We start from the raw sequence: 25,066 nt of genomic DNA, 5'->3' as shown, positions 1-25,066 counted from the left end.
GAGTTATGTCTGTCTTGTAATGTGTGTCAAATGGCCAGTTATGTTTGTCTTGTAATATTTGTCGTAAGGCCTGTAACTATTTGCCTGTAGGTAAATGTTTGACTTTGTTATCTCAATATTTGATAGTTATTTGTGAGTTACTCAGTAACTGATGTCAGAATGTGAGTGAACCACACAGAGAACACACTGGTGGCTATTATTGTGCGTTTAATATCCATATTGATTAGTCATATCACAAGGCACATAAAATAATTATAAATAATACCCTTAATAACTGCAGTCTATTACAGTGTGCCCAATGCTGCCAGCACATTATAGATTTCATAAAAACAAGAGTTTTATATAGAACATCATCTCAAGCAGTGTAACTCCAGCAAACACAACTATCTGCTTTTAGAAAGCAGATCAGAGCCTCTAAAATGTTTGAAACATGAAACAGGTTTTTCAAATAAATAAACCACACATGAAAAATTAATCACCTCACAGGGAAACTGATGGGCAATGATGAAGTGCTTTGCCACTCTCTCTCAGGCAGGCTACCAAACTGGAGACAAGGAGCTACAGATGGTAGATGCTTGTTTTGGTCCTAACAATAAGTGCTTGTATGTGTCCTGCTCTGATCACAAAGACAGTCTGACCAGTTATTCCTTTGTATCTTATTTGACCAGTGAGAGAAGAACATTTCCTCTAACCTGCATTTACACTGGATACAGGAATGATGGCTGAGGAGTCATATTGATACTCATACTGTGTTGTTTGCTTGGAATATTTATATAAATTAGTTTTATTACTCCTTTGTGTTTAGTGGACTAGATTCAAGCTGTAAAAACAAATGAGAGGATACAGACAGCTAAATTGCATTGTGTTAGAGCTACATGGGTGTGCTTACATCTGCATTTGTCCATATATGTAACATGGAACAGTAGATGCATAACACTATTTGTTTTATGGGAGCTAATTTGAGGCTCATGTTTGAGGTTGATGATGCTAATATCAAAATAAATCACCATAGATGACTACACACCAGAGCATGATTACAAAACAATGCATTTTCTCAGCTTTTTTTTCTTTCCACTGCAGAAAGTGCACCATGACAAACATTTTTAAAATTCAGAATTAATTCAGAATTTTAATTCCTTAATATCTCAAACCTCACATGGTTCTGGTATCTGAACTGCTCATCAGGTGAGAGCAAATCTTACACTGTATATGTTTAATGCTGCTCTGCTAACTGTGCTTTGTTTAGCGTTATTTTCTCCTCAGCATATTTAGCTCTGAGTTCCTTTATTTTTTCTTCAGCTGCTTCTAAAGACACCCATTCATCGGGTGGTTTGAGTTGTATATTCCCCGCCTCACATGCAGTCATCATTTCTCTCAGCCTGTTCTGTTCAACATACAGGGTTTGATTTCTCTCCAGATGAAATGCCAGTGTCACATGATCCCACACATAAAATTCCACGTGTGTTCTTTCTGTGTAAACCTCATTATCATCTATCACTAGTTGGCATTTGTGTGTTTCTGAAATTGCTTGTGCTCTCCAGGTAATCACACCATCACTGTATGTACACAGGTCATCAGGGCCGTTAGTCAGAACTGGGTAATCATCGTACTCTTGGAGCTCTGGGCTGTGGATAAGCACGGTGTACATGATCTCCTGTCGATAAAGAACTGTCTTGAAGATCCTGAGAACTGGCTCCGCTCCTCCACAGATCTGATCCCTGTACATTTGCATCAGCTCAGCCAGGCGGAGTGTGAACTTGAAATTCCCATATCGAGATGTTGGCAAGAAAACAGGAGATTTTGTGAAGTTTTTAAGAACATTGTCACGCACTCTGAGATTAGGGTAGGTTTTGCTCACATAGCGAGTCTCTGCCTCCTTTATTTCTTCATCACCAATATGAAGACCCCACCACAAGAAAGTTCTTTCTTCTTCACTGGGCTCTTTGACTTTCCATCCAGAAGATTCCAGGATTTCATCAATCTTGGATATTGTAGTGACATGGGCCACTTCAGACACTCTACAGGTCTTGGATAATGAGGAACAGCATAACAGGCTGCACTGTTGGCTTCAGAAACCTGTTTAACTAGGTACCGATTTCCATCAACTCTTCTTTTTAGATCTTCCAAGTGTACAAACTCTCTTTCAAAAACTGTCTCTCTGTTACCCTGATAAAACAAAGATCAAAACATGGATTAATAGTGAAGTTGGTGCTTGCAGTGGTAATTGTTCAAGAACTCGATTAAAAAATTGAAAATCATACATGAACGTAAGCCTAAAATGATGTAGATTTAATCCTAAACATTAATTGATTGCTGTCATGTTTTTTTTTCCTCTTTTGTTGAAACTACAGTGATAACCTTCAATGGTGTAGATGCAGTTCACCACTAAAAGTTTTAACATGCAGTCAATGCAATAAAAAAAGAAGCCCTAGCCTGCTCTGTTTGTATGTAACAAGTTAAGCTGTTTTCAATATGTATTTACTGCACTATGATCATTTGTGACATGTTATTATGTGTACATGTTATATGTTCATAATGTTAGTTTCAGTTCCATTAATTTTAGTTACAGCCAGTGGAAGGAAAAACAAAGCACTGTGCAGCGAAAATGAATCAGTTTTATGCAAACATTTGAGCACCACTGACAAAATTACATATTTTGTTGATTTTTTCAAAGTGAAAAGTAGTAAACACACCCTTAGCAGAAAACTACTTTTTTCTGCTAATGTTAAGGTACAGTTACTATATATGTAGTTTAGACACCCTTCTAGTTGTAAAGTCTCATGAATAAATAATCTTATTAGGCCTTAACTGACTCATTAGGACTGATTAGGCAGGTCAAGAATTGTCATTAGGAATTATCAACTGATGACAATTCCAGAGTGTAATAAACTCTCTGACTCTTCAAACCTCGTGCTTACACTCATTAACCATGGGCTCCTCTAAGCAGGTGGCTAAGGGTCTGAAAATGAGGCTAATTAATGCCTAATGAGGAGAAATACTATACTATCCCATCTTGTAATTTACACATAATTTAGAAGTTTACATCTGAAATGTCATTAAGAAATGGGGAGATGGGAAGTCAAGACAAGATTTGGTAGATGAAAAACTTTCAGATGGTCATATGTTGGCCAGAAAGGCAAAGCAAACCCCCCATAAGACAGCAAAGGGCCTGCAGGAAGATTTAGCTGACACAGAAGTAGTGGTGCTACATTCTACTGTGCAACACTACTTACATGACCTGATCCACATGGATGGTTCATTTGAAGGAAATATTACCTGCATCCTCTGTACAAATGTCTGAAATGTATTAAACAATATCTAGACAAGTCAGAGGCATTTTGGAAACAAGTGCTGTGGACTGATGGAGTAAAAATAGAACTCTGGCCACAATCAGCAAAGGTATGTTTGGAGGAAAAAAAGAGCTGCATTTGATGAAAAGAACACCTTGCCTACTGTTTGCTGCAGCCAATGGCACATGAAAAGTGCAGATCGAAGAGTAGAGTACTAAAAATCAGTGACAAAACTGAAAAGAGTCTGGCATTTACAACAGGACAGTGATACAAAACATATCACATCTGTGCGTGCAAGACGGCATGCAAAATATCAGAGAAGTAGAGGCGTTCTTCAAAGAAGCGTGGGTGAAAATTCGTAAAACAAGAATAGAAAATCTCCTAGCTGGCTACAAAAAGCATTCGCAAGCTCTGATATTTGCCAAAGGGGGTGATACTAAATACTGACTTAGCAGGGTGTCCAGACGTTTGTACATAACACATTTACTACTTTATTTTATTCTTTAAGTTAATCAAATATAAAGTAACTGTGCATTAACCACAGAGGTTGGTGTAGAGGTCATGTTGACTTCTTTTGATTTAACTTTTGCATACAACTGTATATTAAATATGTATCAAAAATGACATTAATATTATTACTAATAAATTGTTTGTTTTTTGGTTTTTCTATTGACCTATTAATCTTTAGATATCATGACAGTATGATAACTCTGTGTACACTCTCTAAGCAGATATGTTACAAACAATACTATGGCCGGAACTACATACATCTGTTTGTCTTAAGCCCATTTTATGCTACTTTTAATGCAACGTGTTAAAACAGTTAAAACGAAAGTGTGTTGATAATCATATTCTTAGTGTACCTAGTGTAAGAATTGCTAGGCTATAGCCTCCTGATGATGCTTATCAGATCAAATCTTCACCCTGAGAGGTGGGAAAGTACAAAAACTTATTGAGTAGAGCATCTATAAATAGCTTTTACTACTTCCAGTTCCAGTACTCGACACTGGACAAGGAATTATTTTTCTTACATTCTTTAATCATTTTAAGATCACAACGAACTGGGCTGTTAAATCCGATGTGTAGGTTTCTCAATCACATGAACTATTTTGTGGTCAGACTATCACTAGTTTAGCCATCACATACTTGTAAAATGAATTATTTTTATACCAATATAACAAATCATGTTGTTTTCAATTATACATTCCCTGACTGAGAGACAGAAAAGCACAATATCAGCATTTTCATTTTTAAATGTCCAGTCTCAAAGCTTTTATTAGCTGAGTGTTCAATCCACTTACCCATGTTGCCATATTCACAGTTCAGTGTAAGTTGATTTTCTCTGTTTCCAGCACTTCCTGTTTTCAAATATAGTTACTACAAGGGAGGAAGTGCAGATTGCCAGCCTTTGCCTAGTACAGCTAGAAACACTGTGGATCTGTGCTACCTTGTCTCTCTTTCTCTTGTTACCTTATGAGTTTCACCACGCCCTTTCATATAAAGCAACGCCCTTTTATGAAATCAGGAAGGAAAAAGAAAAAAGAAAAAGAGCAAAGATGAACTTCTACATCAGCAAAACCTCTACGTCTACATCAGAACAAAATTCAAAGTCAATTCAAAGTCCGTTTTTATGACAGAATACTTTTAATGGAGAGATGAATCTGGGCACTTCATTTATATGGCAGGTGTACCATCCCTGGTAATTTTTGGTCATTCAGTATTCTCAGTCCATTCACTTTCTTCATTCACATTGTCAATGTCCATTCAATGCTGCCAAGTTTATTTTATGTTTTCGGGTTTATTCTTTATGCACAACCTTATTTTTCACCCCCATTATTAGGATCACAATCAGAATTTCAAATTTAATATTCAATAAAAATAAAACAAGTAAAGATTCAGTGTATATGTTATAACACATTTTTTAATATATAATTCCTAATCAGCTCCTAAACATATGTAATTGATCAATGCTTCACATGAACCTTTTATTTCTCAGGAACGATGGAAGAAGAGCGACACACCTTGTATTAGGTTGAGGTTCAGCATTAATGACTCATCAACAGTGTGTCGAAAGAGGACAGATACGTCAAAGCAAGAGCTATAGTCTGTTTGTTTTTTCTTCTGTTTTTTTAGGCTGAAGCTAAACTTCAGTCCACACTGGTTAACATGGAAGCTGATTCCCAACAAGTAGAGAAAAAAATACTGACCTAGTATTTCAAAATATGACCTAATTTTCTCAAATTATCTTTAAAAAGACACTACACTCTTAGAAAAAAGGTACAAAACTGTCACTGTGGCAGTACCCCTCGTCACGGGGTTGGTACTCTCAAGGGTACATCTCAGTACCTTTGGTCAGGTAAAAAAATTGCGACATAATCCATTGAAATTATATCCAGGCTTTTTATTTTATTGTTTTGTTTTAAAACAGTGGGAAATGATCCAGGGGCGCGCTCTCTAAAACTAAATGGCAGTTACGGTCGTAAAGAACAGGTCATGCTGTGCCCAAAAAATAATTAATTGTATGAAAAGAACAACACGTGTCATCTTTGACGTCTTCCCAATCTATCTAGTTTGCACACTTGGAAGGCACAAAGAAATACTTTAAGTTGATTGGACAGAGGTTCTTGGATGATGTATGAGAGACAAGCTTAAAAATGGGTTAAATGAGGCCAAAAAGTGAGGGGCATTCTGGAGGTCAACAGTAGCAGGCTGTTCTCTGTGTTTTGGGAATGGAGAGAGAGCCAGAGACAGCCAAGTGTTGGAGCAATGCTGCTCTGGCCTTTTGGCCTTTTGATTTGAAAGAGACCTATTATGCACATTTTCAATGTTTATAATTTTGTTTTGGGGGTTTTGCAGCCATTTCTGTACCTATTCAACCCATATCTTACACTTGCTCTGCCAAACTAAAAAATGGTGTGGTACTACTGACAGCAGTTTACTATAACATATGCTCTGATATACCTGCTTTGTCACAAGTTGGGTGAAAGCATTAGGCATTAAAATGTAAAAATTGATTGTTTATATGAACATGCCCTTAAAAACTAATGTTGTAAGGAGGTCTATAAATCTTGTTTCTTACTGCTTACAGGCTTTAATATGACATTTAAATGTGCGTATTTTATTGACGCTTGTGTGCGTACCCCAAATGTCTTATCAAAACACAAGTACTATAGTGCTGCTATTATGATGCCAATCACAAAGTACCACACATGAATCTAGTCTAGTTAGTTTGAGCCTTCTTATCACTGTGCACAGAGACATTATAAGGACTTGGCTGTGTAGCTGTAAAACATATTCTGCTCTTCTTGAAAATCTACTGAAAACTACTCTAGCTCCCTCTGGTGTATTTTCTTGTGTCTAACAAGAACTGTACTGTAAAACACAACAAGCACTGTTAGGCCTTCTTACAGGTTTTAAAGGAAATGTTCACATCTAACTGGTCAGTCATAAAAGAAGACATACAATTTTTGTGTATTCACATGGATTATGTTATTAAAACAACAAACAAACAAAAGCAAAAGACAACTAGGTAATTTTATTATAAGGCCTGATCTCCACAAATCCTTGAGTAGTGGGAAAAGTATGCTCTGCTCATCCTTTTACCTCTTCCTTCATCCCAATATTTTAGGTTTGGAGAAATCCAATCTGCATTCAGCCCAGCATTCTGTTGCCAGCTGTTAAATATTGTGTCTCCTTCATTCCTCCTTAAAGGTCCCACGATAAATTATTGAGTGATTATCACCAATACACACTCACTGAGCACATACAAAGCTACAGAAACCTGTGTTGAAAGCCACTCACCCTTCCAGACAGCTCATCATCATTGTGCTTCAGTTTGTTGCCATGTTTTAAGGGAAAGACTGATTCTGCACGTTAATAATGTAGTGTAACTGCTAATTGAAAATACAAGCAAATATGAAGAGCATGCAGGTTTATCTTCAGCTCTACAGGAATGAGAATGAATTGCTTTTGCATATAATCTCTCTGTCTCCCTCTCTAGGAATCCTAACATAGTGTGGTCCTACTGAGAGCAGTTTGCTTTAAGATTTATGCAATGACAGTGAATCATAATTCTGTTAATTCTTATTAACAGTCAATGCATAACAAACTCTTTCAAGTTTCCAGGCACGCATATTAGCAATACAATCTGAAATGGGACCCCGATGGCAATCATCTAAAAGAACAAATAAAGGCTCTTTCCTGAGATAACACAAAGTCATGCAATGTCTAAGTGTCCAATTTTACATAGCCATAATCCAGAGTAATATATTAATTTCGGTTACTGTCTGGTATGGAAACACATCTAAGCACATAATAAAGAGAATGGACAGAATTATCACCAGAGCATCCAAGATCATAGGCTGCAGATATCCTACACTAGACCCCATATACATACAAAGTACCATCTCACAAGCAACTAAGATAATGGATGACCCACTCCACCCAGCTCACCATCTTTGTCAGTGTCTCCCCTCTGGCAGAATGTACAGGTCACTAAAGGGCAGGACAGAACGGCTTGAGTACTGGAGTTTCTTCCCCAAAGCCATACAGTTTATAAATACACAAAAGTTTGAGGGTTTTTTTTGGCTGCATTTATGTCCTTATGTTGTACTAATGTTATGCCCTTATGTCTGCACTGGTGCACTATGTGGTCTATTATACATTCCATCTGTACTGAGATTAATTCCACCAGCCTAGCAGTGTAGTAATAAAAGAAACCTGAACACATAGAACACAGTAATAATGCATGAACTGTGTGCGCATTTGAAAGATTTGCATTCAGGGTTTAAAAGGTACAATCAGGCTTGAAGAATCTCCTTTGATTTCCATTCATACTGCACTTCTTCAGGGGGTCATATATTAAATAATAAATAAGTATCTGGAGGAAATGTTATATTATAATATATTATAGAAACTGCAGTGATAAGAAAGCTAAGAGAGCTGAGAATTAAAGAGACTGAAGGACCAAGAGAGACAGAAACAAGTATGAGGAGGTAGAAAACGTAAGTATGCAGGACTTTCAGCAGATAGGCTAACTGAGACGGGCATATTAGAGGATCTGGAATACATCTGGAATCCTGTGAGTTCTCCATATTCACTTTTGAGAAAGTGCAACAGAAATGTAAGGCATATAGTCTCTGTGCATAATTCTACTATGTATGTTTAGGGCTGATATGAAAGAGAAACCATTCCATTCACCAATTAACATACTGAACCTCTGAGCTGAAATGATCCAGTGTGTGGATGATGATTAAGCAGAGATAACAAAAAACTGCAAATTGAATGATATTTATACTAATGTGACTGAATGGATAAGTACTTTTTACTGTAGACAGAGTAAGACGATAAAACTCACAGCAGTGCACCCTCTGGTCCTGCTCGGTCAGAGTAAAATGAGAGATTTTCAGGGGTATTTGTCCTGTAGAGCTGAGTTTATCCTCTAAGCCGTTGGTTTAGTTACAAAGGTAGAAAGGCATATGTTTTCCACCAGAGTGCTTGTGGTTTGGTGGTTTGGTCTGAAGGTCAGTGTAGGAACATGGCAGCAGGACAAGCTCTCCTGAGGATTGAACTGTCTCCTTTTTCTGTTTATTTCTCAGCAACCTGCAGCTGAAAGTGACCTGCTGAGATAGAGATGGAGCAAAAAGCAGTTCTGGATCTTTTAAGAGTACACTTCATCACTCCATTCTATTTATATGAAAACTTAAAGGAAATTGCAGGAATTTACATGTATGTATGTAATAAAATGTACATGCAAGGAAAAGGGTACTTTATGCAAAGATACAAATGTCTGTGCATTCATTTTATGATTTTTGCTGGACAGAGCCGAAAGAAATGCAATATATAGTATTGCGGTATATTTAAGTTAGGATTAATTCTGTTAACAACATAATTCTTAGTAGGAATTAAAAACAGTAACTAGACAGTAAGCATAATTTTACTATTTATTCAGCTTTTATGGATTTATAACTGTCCTTTCAAAACAATCTGGAGCACCCAACAGACATACAGATATTACAGTTAACTTTCATGTCCTGGATGCCAAAAGTAAAGCATAAAAATAGAATAGAAAGGCTCATCAGCTATCAAATATATAGTCAAAAATATCGCTAAACTGGAACATTACAATGGTGTGTTAGTATTAAGGTATGCCAGTATAAAGAAGATATAATGCTAAGCTCTAACGTGATATGTTAGAAAAAGGAAGCAAAGCTCAGTCCATTACTTTTGCCAGTGGACACAGCATTTCATATTTTACAGTATCATCACTAAAGCTGTGTCCTTGCAACTAAAAGTGGAACACATTAGCAGTAACAGTTATAGTCCCTCTGAGCGCTAAAATCTGAGCACTAAATGTCTTGTCTTATCACGGTCAACCCAAGTAAGCACTCAAAAGCAACACAGACCATGCACTGGACAGCTAATTATTAAGTCACAGTCATTTTAATAACGTACAACAGGGACAGAGATCAATATGTTCAATATACTTTATTTTGTCTATAATCCAAAATCAGGGCACATGAACATAGAAAACAATTAGAATTATATACCACTTGATTCTTAAGTCAATTGAGCATTTATTAACTGCAGAGACAACAGGTCTGACCTAACAATCTGAGTGTTACTATACTGGTCACCACAGCAACACAAACACACTCTGCTCTTACTACCACATTATTCAGTTTCCCTCTGCTGCTTCTGCCCATGCAATTACAGTAATAGATATTAGGGTAAGCACTGTATATGTATAGATTTCCTCTGCTGTCTGAGCAAGAAAAGGGCAATATAGGCCAAAACACACACAGGTGCTGCTGGTTTTAATGATTACCTGCTAAGAGGTAAGCACAGCAAATAAATGGATTAGAAGCTTTGGTCAGACAGTCAGTTAGATCAGTGGGAAATGTAGTCCGATGTTGGACAGACCTTTTTTGTAAACACCCCATTACATAAGCAATTTTCATATAAACCAAATCAATAATCAACTGTGGGCAGCAGAGTACAGGAGAGTTGTGTTGAACATGATGACAAAGATATCCTGGGGGTTCAATAACAATGGCAACAATAACGCAAAGCACATTCAGGGCAGCACAAATATGCATTAATTACATTTAAAAAAATATTCAAATCAAACACTGAGTTATAGTATATTTTCTTAGCTTTGGCCAAAATAACATTCTCTCAATCCAGAGACTTTTCAAGACATATCTGACATATTCATAGATTAACAGACCAACGTTTACATGACGAAATGTAATTAACATTCTACTGAGCATCATATGCTCTGACAATCTGAATCAAGTTTATAGTAATTTATTATTATTATCATATACAATCTTTAAAATCTGAATGCCAACAACAATGCAGTGTTGATGACCTTAGAGTGTGTTTTAATACATTCCTTTTAAAATATTCTTTAACTACACTGACTTTGCTCTTAAAATATTGCCCAACGGACATTTTATGGAATCAGATGCCAGTTTGTGTTCCACATATGCCACAGCTATTTCTCTATCACTGTAAGCTAAATACATTTCTGTTATTAATTCACGTTCAACTTTCCATTTCTTACCGCATTCACTGAGCTGCTATTTTAATACATATAAAAAGAAAAGATATTTTACTAAAATAAATACACAATTATGCTCTCTGACATAATTCTCTTAAAAATAGAAAATCATATCTGTTGTATATCTACACAAAGTGCAACTACAAATAAAGATTCATTTTATTGAGGTTAAAATTGTGAAATTCTTCAGTCCTGAAACTCAACTTAAATGGCACCCATATTTAAAAGTATAGTACAAGTAAAAAAAATGGGGTGGCCTGTTATAAAGACATAGGGGAAGAAGTGCTTAAAATATTGTGAAAACAAGTGACCCTGCCACTTGATTTGCTATAAAGCTGAAGGAAGGGATTGGTGCTATGTCATGTCCCCCCAAATTAATGAACAGACCAGATGCTGCTGTTGTGTGTTGCACCATGGGGCCTCAAGAAAGTCATACTGAGGAATGACCATAAAGACCACTTGACTTGAAGAACAAATAGTAATCTGAAAAAGCATGTTGTGATGCTCTAATAGCGTCATCTGCATTGTTTCTGTTTGTACACAATGCAATCAAAACCTCTTATATACTGAAGATGGGATAAGAATGTTGCTCTGAGCTTTCACGGTATCTAAATAAAACTGTCTTAAATGTGCACAGGGCTGTTCACATATCATAAAATGGCTTTTAAAACTGCAGAGTGTGGCTTTACGTTAAGATTTAGTCTCTAAACCCTGAGGAGCCTTTCTTTTTGTCATGTGTCTTTCATCAGTGCTTAAACAGATGTTGTTATATCTGTTTAATTCAGCTATATAGTGTTTATTAAGAGGTGTGCTTGCAAATTAATGGAAGCTTTTAAAATGGTGCAAAAAAATTTGCTATTTGATGATCACCCAACCTCCGCTTATCTGTTATCATCCCTGCCTTCCTTTTATTGCTCATTTTTAACACTGTCTAACATAAAACAATTGCTCAAAATGGATAGGTTCTGGAGTGGTCACATTTATCAGTTATGACTAATGTGGCTCAATACATTCTGGCTCTGAGCTCTCCCCCGACATGTGTCCAGTAAATGTTTTCGTGCTGGGACAATCTGCATCTTCATCCACATGAATGTTTTGGATTTTAAAATGATTAATCATTCACCCGGCTGAAGCACATTTTTAAGACACGCTACTCTTATTACTGAGATTATTCATATTTTTTTGACAGCGCACCACAACACACAAGTACAGCATTATGTCCAACAGTAATTTAAGTTTAAAATTTCTATAACTTTATCCATTGTATTGTTCTACAAATTCATAACATCACCATAAAATAAAATACACACATATGGCACAGTACTGTGACGTCATAGACAGTGTTTACTCAATGTAACACATTAAAAATAACCTGGTTTGGTTTAGAGCAGTATACGCCTCTACTCCTCTCCACTACTCCTCTATACACATGTACATACACACTGACCCATACACTAAACTCACACAAATATACATTCACACCTCATGACTAGGAGGATTTATGGTACATTTTGTTTGAATCTGTGTTTGAGTGAATGTATGATTAAAACTGAGAACATGAAAGAGAAGGGATGTTTGTCTGACTGTATCTGTCTTTGCGAGTAGTTTCCAATGGCTGAACAAGTCCTAAGGGTCTGTCTCACTGGCAATCCTGTGTGAAAAAACAGTCACACACACGTACAGAGAAGAAAATGAGGGAGAAGAAACAGGCACAGTTATACAGTATATCCATTTATAAACATAATTTATAATTTCATTTTCAGGAGAAATTATTAGATGTAAAGAGATTAGATGTAAAATAATCCACTTGAATAAGAAAGGGGAAAGTCAAACTAAGAAATAAGTTAAAAAAAAAAGTTTGCAAAACTGGACACCCAACAACCGTGCAAGACCTGCTAGACCACCAAAATGTCACCATCAGACAAAAAGTACTTAAAGCTTTCATCGTTGAGAGATCAAATTACATTCTTGGTTCAGATGTGAAAAAATCCACAGGTTTCAATTAGAAGACAACTCAACACTATGTGCAGAAGCCATTACTGAGAAAATAAAATAGATAAAATCAAGCACATAAAAACTCTATAGATAAACAAGGGCAGTAGAATGGGTCATACTCAAGACCTCAGTGACTTAGCACTGTCATAGGATGCCCCAAATCAGTTCATTAAATTTCTAACCTGCTAGATCTGCCCTGGTCAACTGTAAGTGTTATTATTGTAAAGTGAAAGCGTCTTGGAGCCACAACAGCTCAGCCACAAAGCAGATAAGCCTCCTTGTCCCGGTTAGTTGAGTGCTGGTGGTTGTTTTCTTGCATTTAAAGAGCCTGCCGCAGCCACAGGGACCCATTTTTTCTTTGAGCTTATATTTTTATGTCAGCTGTCGGAACGTGAAGTAAATTTCAACAAACATTACAAAAGTGTTCTGAAATTGCTGAGCTCACTGCTGATATGTAAAAGACTAATTAAAGTCAGCATCATCAGGAAGACAGTCATGACAAAGTCTGGCTGACAGAATTAGGGCAATTAGGAAAAAGGGAGCAGACAGGAGTGTGATGCTAGAAAGAGAATGAGATACATAACATTTCACACATCAAAGCAGACCGCTGTGTGCATGTGTGTGTTTTTCCTTGCCTTTTTGTGCCCTGATGAACGATTTGTGTCCTTGTGGTTGGAGCTAAGAGACTTCCACACAGTAGTTTTAGACATTTCATCAGAGATGTTAATATCAGAGGGGTCAGTCCTAGGGGAGGAGTGGAAAAAACACATGAGGAGAGGAGAGGAGAGGAGAAAACACATGAGGAGAGGACAGGACATGAGGAGAGGTGTTAGGATTGGAGAAGGGGTAGTGGGCGGTATGAAATAAAACCACTCTGCATGCTTAAGTAAACCAGTTTTATAGATTAACAATGGCAAATTATTCTAGGATGTCTTCGTTCACTTCCTTCATATTTAACAACTGAAGGAAATCTAAAATTGTAAAAAATGTGGGCAAAATAGTACAAACAGAAATGAACAATATAGATTTCTAACATTAATGAGATAAAGGCAAGTGCATGTAAGCACGTGGCGGCTTCTCTAAACCCAGCAAAAACAGTGCTGAATGTTGTTTTACATACAAATTCTTAAGTCATTCCTCCCATTCATGCTTCTCTTAAACTCAAACATGTTGAGATCTATGGCTTTTAGACGTGGCTGGGAATTCTGAATTATTACAAGCCATGTACACAATCAGTACTAGCTGAGAAACTGCAGAGCCTCTTAGCTTGTAGTGATGACCAGGCCAGAGACTGCCTGAAGCTGCTGACCGAGTGAAGGATGCCCTAGTCCCCATTCTAATGCATTCGTTTTGCACTTTTTGTGCATCACATTATCTGTGTTTATTTGCAGAATATTAGTATACCAATAATAACAAAACCCATATCTTATGGAGATTTTAACCTGTATATCAGATTAACTGGTATTTCATCATTTACTAAGTGTAACTATATTATTTTTAGTTTATTTCTGACTAGGTGTGTTTATGTAAGAGAAAAAGAGGCAAAAAGAAAGCTAGAGAGAGATTGACAGAATGAGAGAGAGAGAGAGAGAGAGAGAGAGAGAGAGTGTTACCTAGGGTCTGGTGCTTTAGGTGAATGTAGTGACTTGCTACTCTCCATAGAGATCTCCACCATGCTCTTGTCGTCTCCTCTATCAGAGTCATCAACTAACATCTCCTGTGACTCTTGCTGCACACAAACAGAAACACAGGCACACACGTTTCAGATCATCAGCATACACACTGCTCAGAAACTGGTAGTCAAAATCTACTAATCAGCTGTGATTAGAATATTGATACTGACAGGTACTACATGCTTGCTAGGTGTTTGGTGTGGTGTGAGTGGCTGCAGTACCTCTTCTGCTTTTTTAGAGGCATCATCTAGTTTCTTCTTTTTGCTCTCAGGCATGAGGTCATCAAGGTAACTGAGCTCCCGTTTAGTGAAGCAGAAATCCAACAGCTTACGAATGAACACTAGTGCCAGCACCTGGCATCACAAAACACACAATCAGAGCTCAAACAACCACTGCTAACATCTACTGACTGCACCCAAAATTTCAACATGCAAAATGTACTCACTTCAAACTTGTTATCCAGTAATTACTATGAATTTCTCAGTATCTGCTATGAAACTTATGTGTAAGCTACATAGTTAAGACAGTCGAGAACAGAAGTCTTGACCCACCAACAGATCCTTAGTGTTTAAGAATGTTAAAAAGTTGTGGGAAGATGCATTGTAAGCAAATGCTATTTGGGGGAAATGTGGGAGAAAGTGCACTGTAGTGGACTACCATCATGGGGAATATGATGGCTGCAGGAGAGGTCTTGATGATCCACAGCAGTACGAGGCAGGTAAGCTGAATGAGAGTGAACAGGTGGACCTTCCTCAGAGGGACATGACGAAGGTATATAAAATCTGGCTGGTGCTTCGCTGGCATACCAAACAATTTTAGACGGTCAAAGAACTGAGAGAGAAAGAGACAGAGAGATCGAGAGAGAGAGAGATGGGTGAGTGAACGTTTGTTCATTAGGGACTAAGTAATCGCTACATACATCACTGAGTGTGTCAGTGAGAGTTTTGAGAGTGAGGGTGTGCTTTAAGGACAGGTCACTCTGTATTCGAGTGAATGGTGCAGTACCTGAATGCCTTTCAGAGACGAGACACCCATATAGAGGAAGACTCCATACAGAACCGGCATGGGGATGAACTGCGGAAACACAGGAGACATGAGCACTTAAAAAGGAATTCCACTGAATTCTGCTAATTTGTCAAACTTTCTGCATAATTCGATTGCTGAGATGTAAACAAAGTCACTGAGAGTGTGTGTGGATGTGAAATGGTGCATCGTGGATAAACTCAGTGACTCAGAGTTCTTTACAGTAGTGGTGTCAGAACCCAGGGGTTGCAATGTCTACAAAGAAAATACAGCCATTGTATGTACTACCCAAAACTACCAAGGAATCAACACGTCTTCTGAGTTTTTATATCACTGCTGTCGTATCTCCATTTTCAGCATTTTTAAGTTTTTGACATAATTTGAAAACGCCTGTGCCCTTAATACTGTGTACAAATTAAAGATGAACAGACCAAAAGAAATGTCCAAAAATAACTTGGAAAAAAGTCTGGTTCCATTGATTTACATTAAAAGGTTTTTTTCATCCCCTGTAAAGTTATCATTTTGGAGATACAATGTTTTGTTCCAGCAGCAGCGATATGTAATGTTGAAAATGGTAAAATAGTGGTAAATCAGAAAAAAAAAGTTTCTTTTGGGATTGTTTTACCTTACAGCACCCTACATGTACCTCTGTACCATGACTGGATTAAAAAAAGGGAGGGAGCTTTTACGGCATTAAACTTCTTAGACGTCGGGTTGCTATCACCACCACTGTGAACAATTCTGAATCTGTAAGTTTCTCGAGAATGCAGCATTTCACACCACTCTGACTTATTTTGTTCACAACTATTTTAATTATGCAGACATTTTAAAGAATCAGTGGAATTCCTCTTCCAACTTCAGCATAATTGACTTGAAGTCATGTAGGGTACCCCTGAAGAAAAACATTCTAGTTCTAGAGAAATTTACTGCCTACTGATTTCTCTAGAGTGATAAGAATCAGAGGGCACAACGTTTACAAAGACAAAAGTTTTGTCCATTATTTAAGCAACTAGTGAAGCTACATGTGTCTTATGTTTCCATATTCAATATGCCACTAAATTAGAGGTAAATCAATAAAAATTAGTTTTCTTTAGATACTACTTTTCCTTACAATGCCCTGCACGTTCCATTCTGCTTTCAAATAAAAATTCCTGTACTGTACAGAAGTTTCATGAAAAAAACATGCAATCTGATTACCTGTAAAGCACCAGTCATTAACACTGAGCAGCCCATGAGCAGAAAGATGAGCAGGCCAGTTAGCCTCTGCTCTCTGATGCCCAGGAAGCGAGGCTGTTCTCCGGGGGCAGCGCTCTCTGACTCAAGCTTCAGACTGTTCACGTGCGAGATGGACAGCACAGTTGCTGCTACAAACCACGGCAAGCCCATTACAGAACACACAGCCAGCATCACCCCCACCATCAGCAGGTCTAAATGGTACCCACAGCCTTTCTACAGAGACGAAGGGACACACTTTGAATTAGAGCTCTGACAATAGAGCTCTAACAATGGCAATTCTATTTTTCAAAAAATGACATTGAAACCATTTCCACCTTTTTATCAACAGTTACTTATTTATCTGTTGAACTACAATTGCCAGTAGCTACAAAAAGTCAGTAAATCTCCAGCTCCTTCTACAGCTATATATCCAGCTTGCAGATTGCTTCTTGTTCAAAATGGGAGGGAAAGAACTAGAAGACACAGAAGACACTGTGATCCAGTTCAGATATGATGATGCATTGTGACATGTATTGTGATGTGTATCACACTGTGAGCTAGTTGATGACAGCCAACCTTAGTAATATGAAAATGATTACAAAGAAACAGGCAAACATATAAATACAGGCCTACAGAAACTTAGGATTCTTCTTAGGATGAAATTAAACAAACAAAAAACCAGTTGTATTTTGTAAATATGCTTAACACATTTCAATAAATTACAGACAGAGATCTATAGATCCACAGCTACTAAAAAACATTGACTTTGCCTTAACAAAGGCATTACCACTTTTAAACACATGCACTGTCTCTCACCAGCAGTTTGTGCTCTTTGCGGTTGACAATGACGGCAGTGATCTGCTGGTCCATGAAGATGAGTATGGTACAGAGTAGAGCTGGTATTGCTGCTGCCAGCACTGTCCACCATGGGTTCCGGCCAATTGGGTTAATCACCCAGCCACGGTCATCCCGCGTTGGCTACCAAAAAATCACCAGGAACACACTTATAACACCTGACCTGTTTTCCATACATATATATGTATATTTATATGTTATATTTAAGACAGTGTTGGAGTGTGTCTAAGTAATAGGAGTGTGTACATGTGTGTTTGTACCTTGAACTTGCTGGGAACTTGTAGTTTTTGGGATGGAACTCCAATGGCATAGTCAATCAGGACCATGAGAACGATAGTGAGGAAGACGGCAAAATCGCTGATCATAGACCGCACCTTCATATACACACACACACACACAAAGAGATATACCTATTTAAAGTGTATATTCTGTATCAATCTTCGTTTTGTATTAGGGCTGTAGTGTCTGCTTTGTTAATTGTTATCATAGTATTAGTGTTTGTGATGTAAATTTCATAGAGGGCTGCAATGTGCAAATGTGCTTCTAACCAATCGCTACATTTTTTATTGTGAACTGTAGGAATTCTGAACAATCACAGGTATTCTGCCTGAGGGTCTTAGAGGGTTAACTTAACTTTGACTTTTACTTTTTTGAGGAATTTTACCCAGCGAAAGTATCTTATTCTATTGCACAATAATTTTGCTTATTTCAAGAAATAATGCTCGGAATAAGACAATTTCACTAGAGGAAAGTCTGCAAATAAGTTACATAATCTTATAATATTCTTACAACAATCTCAAAACTAGAAACTGTGGATTTATTGACCAGATTTAAGATGATTTCACTTGCCAAGATATCATTTTGGCAGTTTATGTCACATCAAATCATGTCAATTTTTCACTAATGTGTCTATATGTACTGTCATATAGGAGTCACCAGTCATATAGGGGTCATATTTTGTCTATATCATGCAGCCATTATGTGTAGATTTCCACTGGCATGTGTGAATGTATATTTTAATTCATAGTTACTGTTTAGTTGCTAAATATAACACATTTAAAAAAAATGGTGCAAAAGTTCTGGCATATTCTATGTTAAGTCTTATTTTTTCCAACATGTTCAACTCAAGTAAATAGAAACTGTGCACTTAACTTGCATATTTCAGTTTGTTCCCTGTAGAGATTATGTTAACCTATTTTCATTTTCAAAATCTGATCGGGGGTGTCGAAACCTTTGCATACAACTATGTGCATTTTCTGACTTACCCGTGTTGGAAAATATCTGCTGGTCTTGAACTGTTTGAGGAATGTGGACAGGAAGAAGGTGGAAAAAAACAAGATAGCCGACCAGAAGAGGACATCAGGTGTGTAGGGTCCATGATGACCGCACGCCGTCCCAACAAAGTGCCCATGGAAATCTAAACACTCCTACACACACACACAGACACACAGAGACACACTGTGGCTGAGAGTATTGGCAAGAGAGGTGCTGAGGCAGCAGTAAAATGAGGATTAGCTCTAAACGTGCTCTTTATGAGAGAACTGAGAGAGGCGACTGCACTGCCGTTAGCACACAACGGCCGACATGAACACTGTTCAATGGTGTAATGTTCCGTGTAAAGATGTCCGTCACCTAATAATGGTTATTATCACGTTATGTTGCGTTGAAGAAAACGTCTGCCTTTACTGTATAGTTAACTTCTCAGTCAAGATGCTCTTAAGTGCAAGTTGTTGCTGCTTTGTTTCTGTGGCTGCAGGACGTTCTCTCAGTGTGACGTTTGAGTACAGTTTGATGGAGTGTGAGACGTGGTGTTACCTTCACTGTGAGGTTGCTCCAGGGCACTGCTGAGGCTGTGATGTTTCTCTCACTCCACATCGTCAGAGTCTTATTACTGGGGTTGTCAGGCTCTACACACTTACAGCTGAGAACAGGCAGACAAGAGAACAGACACAGGCCTATTATGTTTCTAAAGATGGGCATGTTTACACATCCTTATTTGAGAACAGTCTAGACACACTACATGGACAAAAGTATTTGGACACCTACACATTACACCCACTGAAGCCTTTATAACATTGTATTCTAAATCCATAGGCAACATTATGGAGTTGACCCCCCCCCACCTTTGCAACTATAATAGTGTTCACTCTTCAGGGAAGCTGTCTACAAGATTTTGGACGGTGTAGGAATTTTTGCTCATTCATCCTGAAGAGCATTTGTACTTCACATTGTACTTCACTGATGTTGAATGAGTTGGTCTGGCTCGCAATCTCTATTCTAGTTCATCCCAGAGGTGTTTGATGGGTTGAGGTCAGGGCTCTGTGTGGGCCAGTCAAGTTCTTCCACACCAAACTCACCCAGCCATGCCTTTATGGACCTTGCTTTGAGCATAGTCAGGCTGGAACAGAAAAGGGTCTTCCCCAAACTGTTCCTCCAAAGTTGGAAACTCAGAATTGTCCAAAATGTCTTGGTATGCTTAAGCATTAAGAATTCCCTTCACTGGAACTAAGGGGCCTAGGCCAACTCCTGAAAAACAATCCTATATCATTATCCCTCCTTCGCCAAACTTTACAGCTCCTAGGTGCTTCTATTTCACAATAATAGCACTTACAGTTGACAGGGGCAGATCTAGCAGGACAGACTTGTGGAAGAGGTGGCATCATATAACAGTGCCATGTTTAAAGTCACTTTATGTTTAAAGTAAACCCATTCTACTGCCAGTGTTTGTCTATCTTGTCTTGTTAGCAGTGAGTGTGGCTGAAACACCTGAACTCAGTAATTAGGAGGGGTGTCCCAATACTTTTGTCTATATAGTGTAACTGTTTAGTATGAAAATGTCGTATCTCCACAATAATAACTTAATAGAAGAAGGAAGACACATTTTGAACACCTGTTAACTTGAAAAAGCTTCAACAGACTTCACATTCTGTTACCGTAATGTAATAACCTTAAAGATTTGCTTTTGCAAATCAGAAGTAAACCTTTAAAGTCCAATCATCATGAAACGTTCACACAAAAGGCACACTGTAAATAATAACTTATATTTGAATAATTATTTTTATTAAGTTGATAGAGCAAAAAGTTTCTTAGATCTACATAAATTCCTTTCCTTAAACAATAATGAACTCATTCAAAATTCCCCTTACAATTTATCATCCTGAGCTGAGTTAACTGTATGAAAGTTGGTGATATTAGATAAAATTATATTAGAGTAAATCTATCTTTTTTTGAACACCATCAGGAAACTGCTTGCAAAGGCACAACTGGACATACCAAATCATGCTAAGCATAATCCACATTTTACCATCTGCCTTTCTGCAAATATCTAAAGACTGTCCATCATGCAAAGTTCAAAAATCTATAATGTACGAATATCAAAAGTCATGGTGTGTCTTTATCACATGAATAGCACATGGAGTGTATTTTACAGATCTTGCATTAAATGTCTCAATGTTGTGTTTTCTGGCTTTGCAGTAATGCTGCCTTTGCTATAGCATGGTGCTTAACACTGCTGCCCTCCACATGACAGACTAGGGTTTGACTCAGGCAAATACACCATATTAAACCAAAAGTCCTTAGGCAAGACTCCTAATGCAGAAAATTTTGACTACTTGTACTTCTTAGTACAACAAATATTCTTAACTAAAAGTTTAAGTAATATTTTTTTAGAGCTAAAATACAATTTCAGTCAGAATAATAAAATAAAATAACTTCTTCGTTGTGCATGCTCATTTTTTTGTGCAATGTACATTGTAAAATAATAAAAAGAAATAATAAAAAAGAAGATATGTTATTTTCTTATGACAGGAATGCTGTGCTTATTGGGTACAGTAAGATGTAAGTGTGTGTGTATGTGTATGTGCTCACTATGTGAGAGTGAGTTTGTCCAGGTCGCTGTGCTTGTTGATGGGGTAGAGTTCTCCCAGATGCACAAGTTTCTCCAGGGCCTCGTAGATGAAGATGAGACAGATGAGGGCAGCAAAGGCTTCCTCGGTGAAGCGGGTGATGTAACAGACCAGAGAACTGGCATCCGTGGCAACCAGAATCAAACACAGGAAGGCTGTCCAGAGGCCGATACAGGCGCGGAGAGACAGGTAAGACAGGTCATAGTCTCTATAGAGAGAAACATGCAACAGAGAGAACGGTGCAGGATTTCCATTACGAGAAACTATTTATTACACCTTTCATATAGCCAATGTTTCCTCTGTAGTCAAGGGTTAGTTCCCATCCTCCCCTCTAATCTTCTGGGAAGGTTTTACACTAGATACTGGAGCATTGCTTTGAGGAATTGATTGCATTCAGCCACAAGGGCATTAGTCAGGTCAGGTACGGAAGTTGCATAATTGGTTTTGGATCAAAAAGACCACTCTAAGCTTGATTTATAAAGGGAGCTTAATATCCCTCTAGCCAAAGATGAGTGGCTGCTCCAGTGTCTCCTGTTCTATTGACATTTTACAAGCTCTGTGTGCACAACTGAATGCCTGTGGCAGAAATGGGTTATCTTAAAGTCGTAGAATTAAAAAAAAAACAAACAGATGGAGTGTCTAGATACTTTTGGACATATAGTATATGTTTCTAATAATCTTAAAGGCATTTTGATCTGAAGGCTTGTGCTTAAGTGCTTAATATTTGTTTCTAAGACATTTATAAACAGCAAAGTTGGTGCCTAGTGAGTACGTTAAGCTGCATCAAGACATAGGAAAGTTACTATGAAGAATCTACACCATAAAATATGTTTGATTTGTTTATACAACATATTAGGGGGGTTTGGTGTATTCAACAAAACAGGACACGGGTGTGAGGTAAAAAGCTTTCCTGAGAAAAAACTGCAGGAGAACAAAAAATTGGTTTAAAAACTCAAAAAAGCAGACAAGAAGGCTCAAAAAGGTAAACAGTTCAACAGGCTCAAAAATAGGGCACAAACCCAAGATGTGTTTTAGTGTTTTGTTGTTATTGTTGCTTGTTGTTGTGATTTGCAGATGTTCTACTTACTTGCAGAACTTAAAAAGGATTTTTTCAAAGACTAGAACAGGTCCAGTACTGCCCAGAATAGTGAGAGGCTGCCCAGCAAACAGTGAGTATGCCACTCCAGTCATCGAGGCGCCGAACAATGACTCAATAGCACTCTAAGAGACAAAGACAGAAAGAGAAGCATCCTTGATAAACCAAGATTAGTGCTAAAAAGGCTCAGTTACAACATAATTACAGTCTGCGTAAGACTGAAGCGTCTGTGCACGTTTGTGTGTGTGTCCTTACAATGCGTCCCTCTGTGGCTTCCCCCAAGAGTCCTCCGAATGTAATGACAGGAGACATGCAGGCACAGTAGAGGAAGAGGAAAGACGCCACACACTGCAGATTCAGTCCATCTTTAAAATCACTCAGATAAAACGGAGCTTTCCGTTTCACATCCAGAATCAAACCTCCAAACAACCTACACAGACAGAAAAAGTAAGGAAGTGTTTCATGCAGTACGGATGAGCACCTTTAACATTTTATATAACTTTAATTTTGCATATAATATCCACATATATGGCCAAACATCCACATGAGTGCACATGAACACGTACACACACATACCTCCCTGTTCTTTGTAGTTCTGGTCCATGGTGTTCTCCAGGTGTCTCCACCTCTACTGGAACAACTGTCCCATTGGGCACTCCAGGCATCTTCCTTTTCTCCTGCACCAATCAGAAACACCAGCTAATTACCTTCAACAAATCAGATGGACCAGTCATATGTATACCATATGGCCAAAAATGTGGACACCTGGCCATCACACCTATATGGACTTCTTTGACATCCCATTCCAATATCATGGGCATTAATATGGAGTTGGTTCTCCCTTTACAGTAGAAACAGCCTCCACTCTTCTTGAAGGACTGTCCACAAGATTTTGCAGTGTGTCTCTGAGAATTTGTGCCCATTCAGTCATTTGTGAGGTCAGGCACTGATGTTGGATGAGAAGCGCTGACTCGCAATTAACATTCCAATTCATTCCAAATTCATTCGTTCTCTACGCGCTTCAGCACTCAGCAGCCACCCTCTGTGAGTTTGCGTGGTCTACCGTAGTTGCTCCTAAATGCTTCTATTTCATGATAATAGCACAGTTGACTGGGGCAGATCTGGCAGGACAGAAATTTCACAAACTGACTTGTGACAAAGGTGGCATCCTGTGACAGTGACACATTTAAACTTACTACGCTCTTCAGCATGACCCATTCTGGTTTCAATATTTGCCTATGGAGATTGCATGGATATGTGCTTGATTTTATACAGCTGTTAGCAACGGGTGTGGTTAAAACACCAACTCAATAATTAGGAAGGGTGTCCACATACTTTTTTGACCATACACTGTACATAATTACAATATTTTTACAGTCATTTTGTCTGAACCAAACTTTGTAATACAGGGCTCCAGACAAAAAAAATGCTTGAGGAGCCACTGGCTCCTAAAAGAAAAAAGATCAGGTGCCAGTATCTTTTAAGTGTCAAATAATAATATGCAGGAAAATAAAGCTTTTCAACACACCTCAGGTCAGCTCTGTGAATCTGTGGAACTCCACAGATTTTTTAAATTTTCTGCCTAATTAAATGGTTAACATGTCAACAATATCATGCAGAGTTGTTTGGTATGAAACACGTGTTCTAGAGAGACTTACAAAGAGACTTACAAAGAGAACACAGTGATGATGAAAGGAATCAGACATCTGAGGAATTAAATGTCTCTAAAGCTTCCTCCCAGAAAGGTATTATGTGCAATGGTTATGAATACATTGCCTCATGTCTGAGATATTGTTTTACAGTAACTTTGTGATAAAGTTTTGGTTTAAATGTATTTTAATCAATTAATTTCAATCCATTCATGGTGGAGGGATACATGAAGGGTATTCTAAGGCAAAATAGTCCCCAAAGAATTTTCAGATTTACCAATGTTTTACCATCATCAATGTTACATAAAAACTCAGAAGACATGTGAAGGTTCACTGGTGGGTTTTTATAGTAAATAAAATGGCTACATTTGCATTGTAGACATCAGGAGTCCTGGTTTCTGTCAACATCACTGTAAAGACATGAGGCTGTAAGTTCTCTGCAAATGAACCATTTCACATTAAAACAGTTGGAATGTCTGTTTGTATCTCTATTACTGAATTGTACAGAAATTTAGAAATATCGGTGGAATTCCCCTGTCCGCTATTTTTCATTTACACGATTTGGGAGATGAATTTGGTGAAGGGTAGTTCTTTATGTGCTATCATGTAGGCTGTGTTGAATTTAATTTTAAGCTCTTTGCGATAATGAAATCGCGTGCGTTTTTATGTGTTCGACCCTCGCCATGTTTTTCTTCAGCCGTCTCTTTTTAAATGATTTGTTCCTTTTAAGAAATCCATTTTTCCAGCTACATCCTGGCTTTCTTTCTGACAGAGATGTAGATTGTGTGAAAAATCTGATAT

General features: G+C 37.9%; 1 protein-coding gene across 2 annotated transcripts in view; it reads right to left on the bottom strand.

The window, feature by feature from the left end:
• Positions 1 to 11,525: 11,525 nt before the first annotated feature.
• slc4a8 (solute carrier family 4 member 8) overlaps positions 11,526 to 25,066 on the bottom strand; it is a 36,431-nt gene continuing 22,890 nt past the window's right edge. For both annotated transcript variants that reach the window (XM_036570851.1, XM_036570852.1), the window contains 15 exons: positions 23,193 to 23,293; positions 22,872 to 23,046; positions 22,608 to 22,741; positions 21,483 to 21,728; positions 19,431 to 19,536; positions 18,881 to 19,042; positions 17,876 to 17,989; positions 17,577 to 17,738; positions 16,743 to 16,994; positions 15,528 to 15,596; positions 15,180 to 15,353; positions 14,744 to 14,875; positions 14,463 to 14,578; positions 13,485 to 13,593; positions 11,526 to 12,505 (listed from right to left, as the gene is read on the bottom strand). In XM_036570851.1, the coding sequence (XP_036426744.1) occupies positions 12,494 to 12,505; positions 13,485 to 13,593; positions 14,463 to 14,578; positions 14,744 to 14,875; positions 15,180 to 15,353; positions 15,528 to 15,596; positions 16,743 to 16,994; positions 17,577 to 17,738; positions 17,876 to 17,989; positions 18,881 to 19,042; positions 19,431 to 19,536; positions 21,483 to 21,728; positions 22,608 to 22,741; positions 22,872 to 23,046; positions 23,193 to 23,293 (2,064 nt within the window). In that variant the 3' untranslated portion in view covers positions 11,526 to 12,493. The remainder of the gene's footprint in view (positions 12,506 to 13,484; positions 13,594 to 14,462; positions 14,579 to 14,743; positions 14,876 to 15,179; positions 15,354 to 15,527; positions 15,597 to 16,742; positions 16,995 to 17,576; positions 17,739 to 17,875; positions 17,990 to 18,880; positions 19,043 to 19,430; positions 19,537 to 21,482; positions 21,729 to 22,607; positions 22,742 to 22,871; positions 23,047 to 23,192; positions 23,294 to 25,066) is intronic.

The sequence above is a fragment of the Colossoma macropomum genome, unplaced genomic scaffold, assembly GCF_904425465.1.
Source record: "Colossoma macropomum unplaced genomic scaffold, Colossoma_macropomum, whole genome shotgun sequence".
NCBI lineage: Eukaryota > Metazoa > Chordata > Actinopteri > Characiformes > Serrasalmidae > Colossoma > Colossoma macropomum.
The sequence above is the reverse complement of the archived record's forward strand: the minus strand, read 5'-3'. Positions and strand labels throughout refer to the sequence as shown.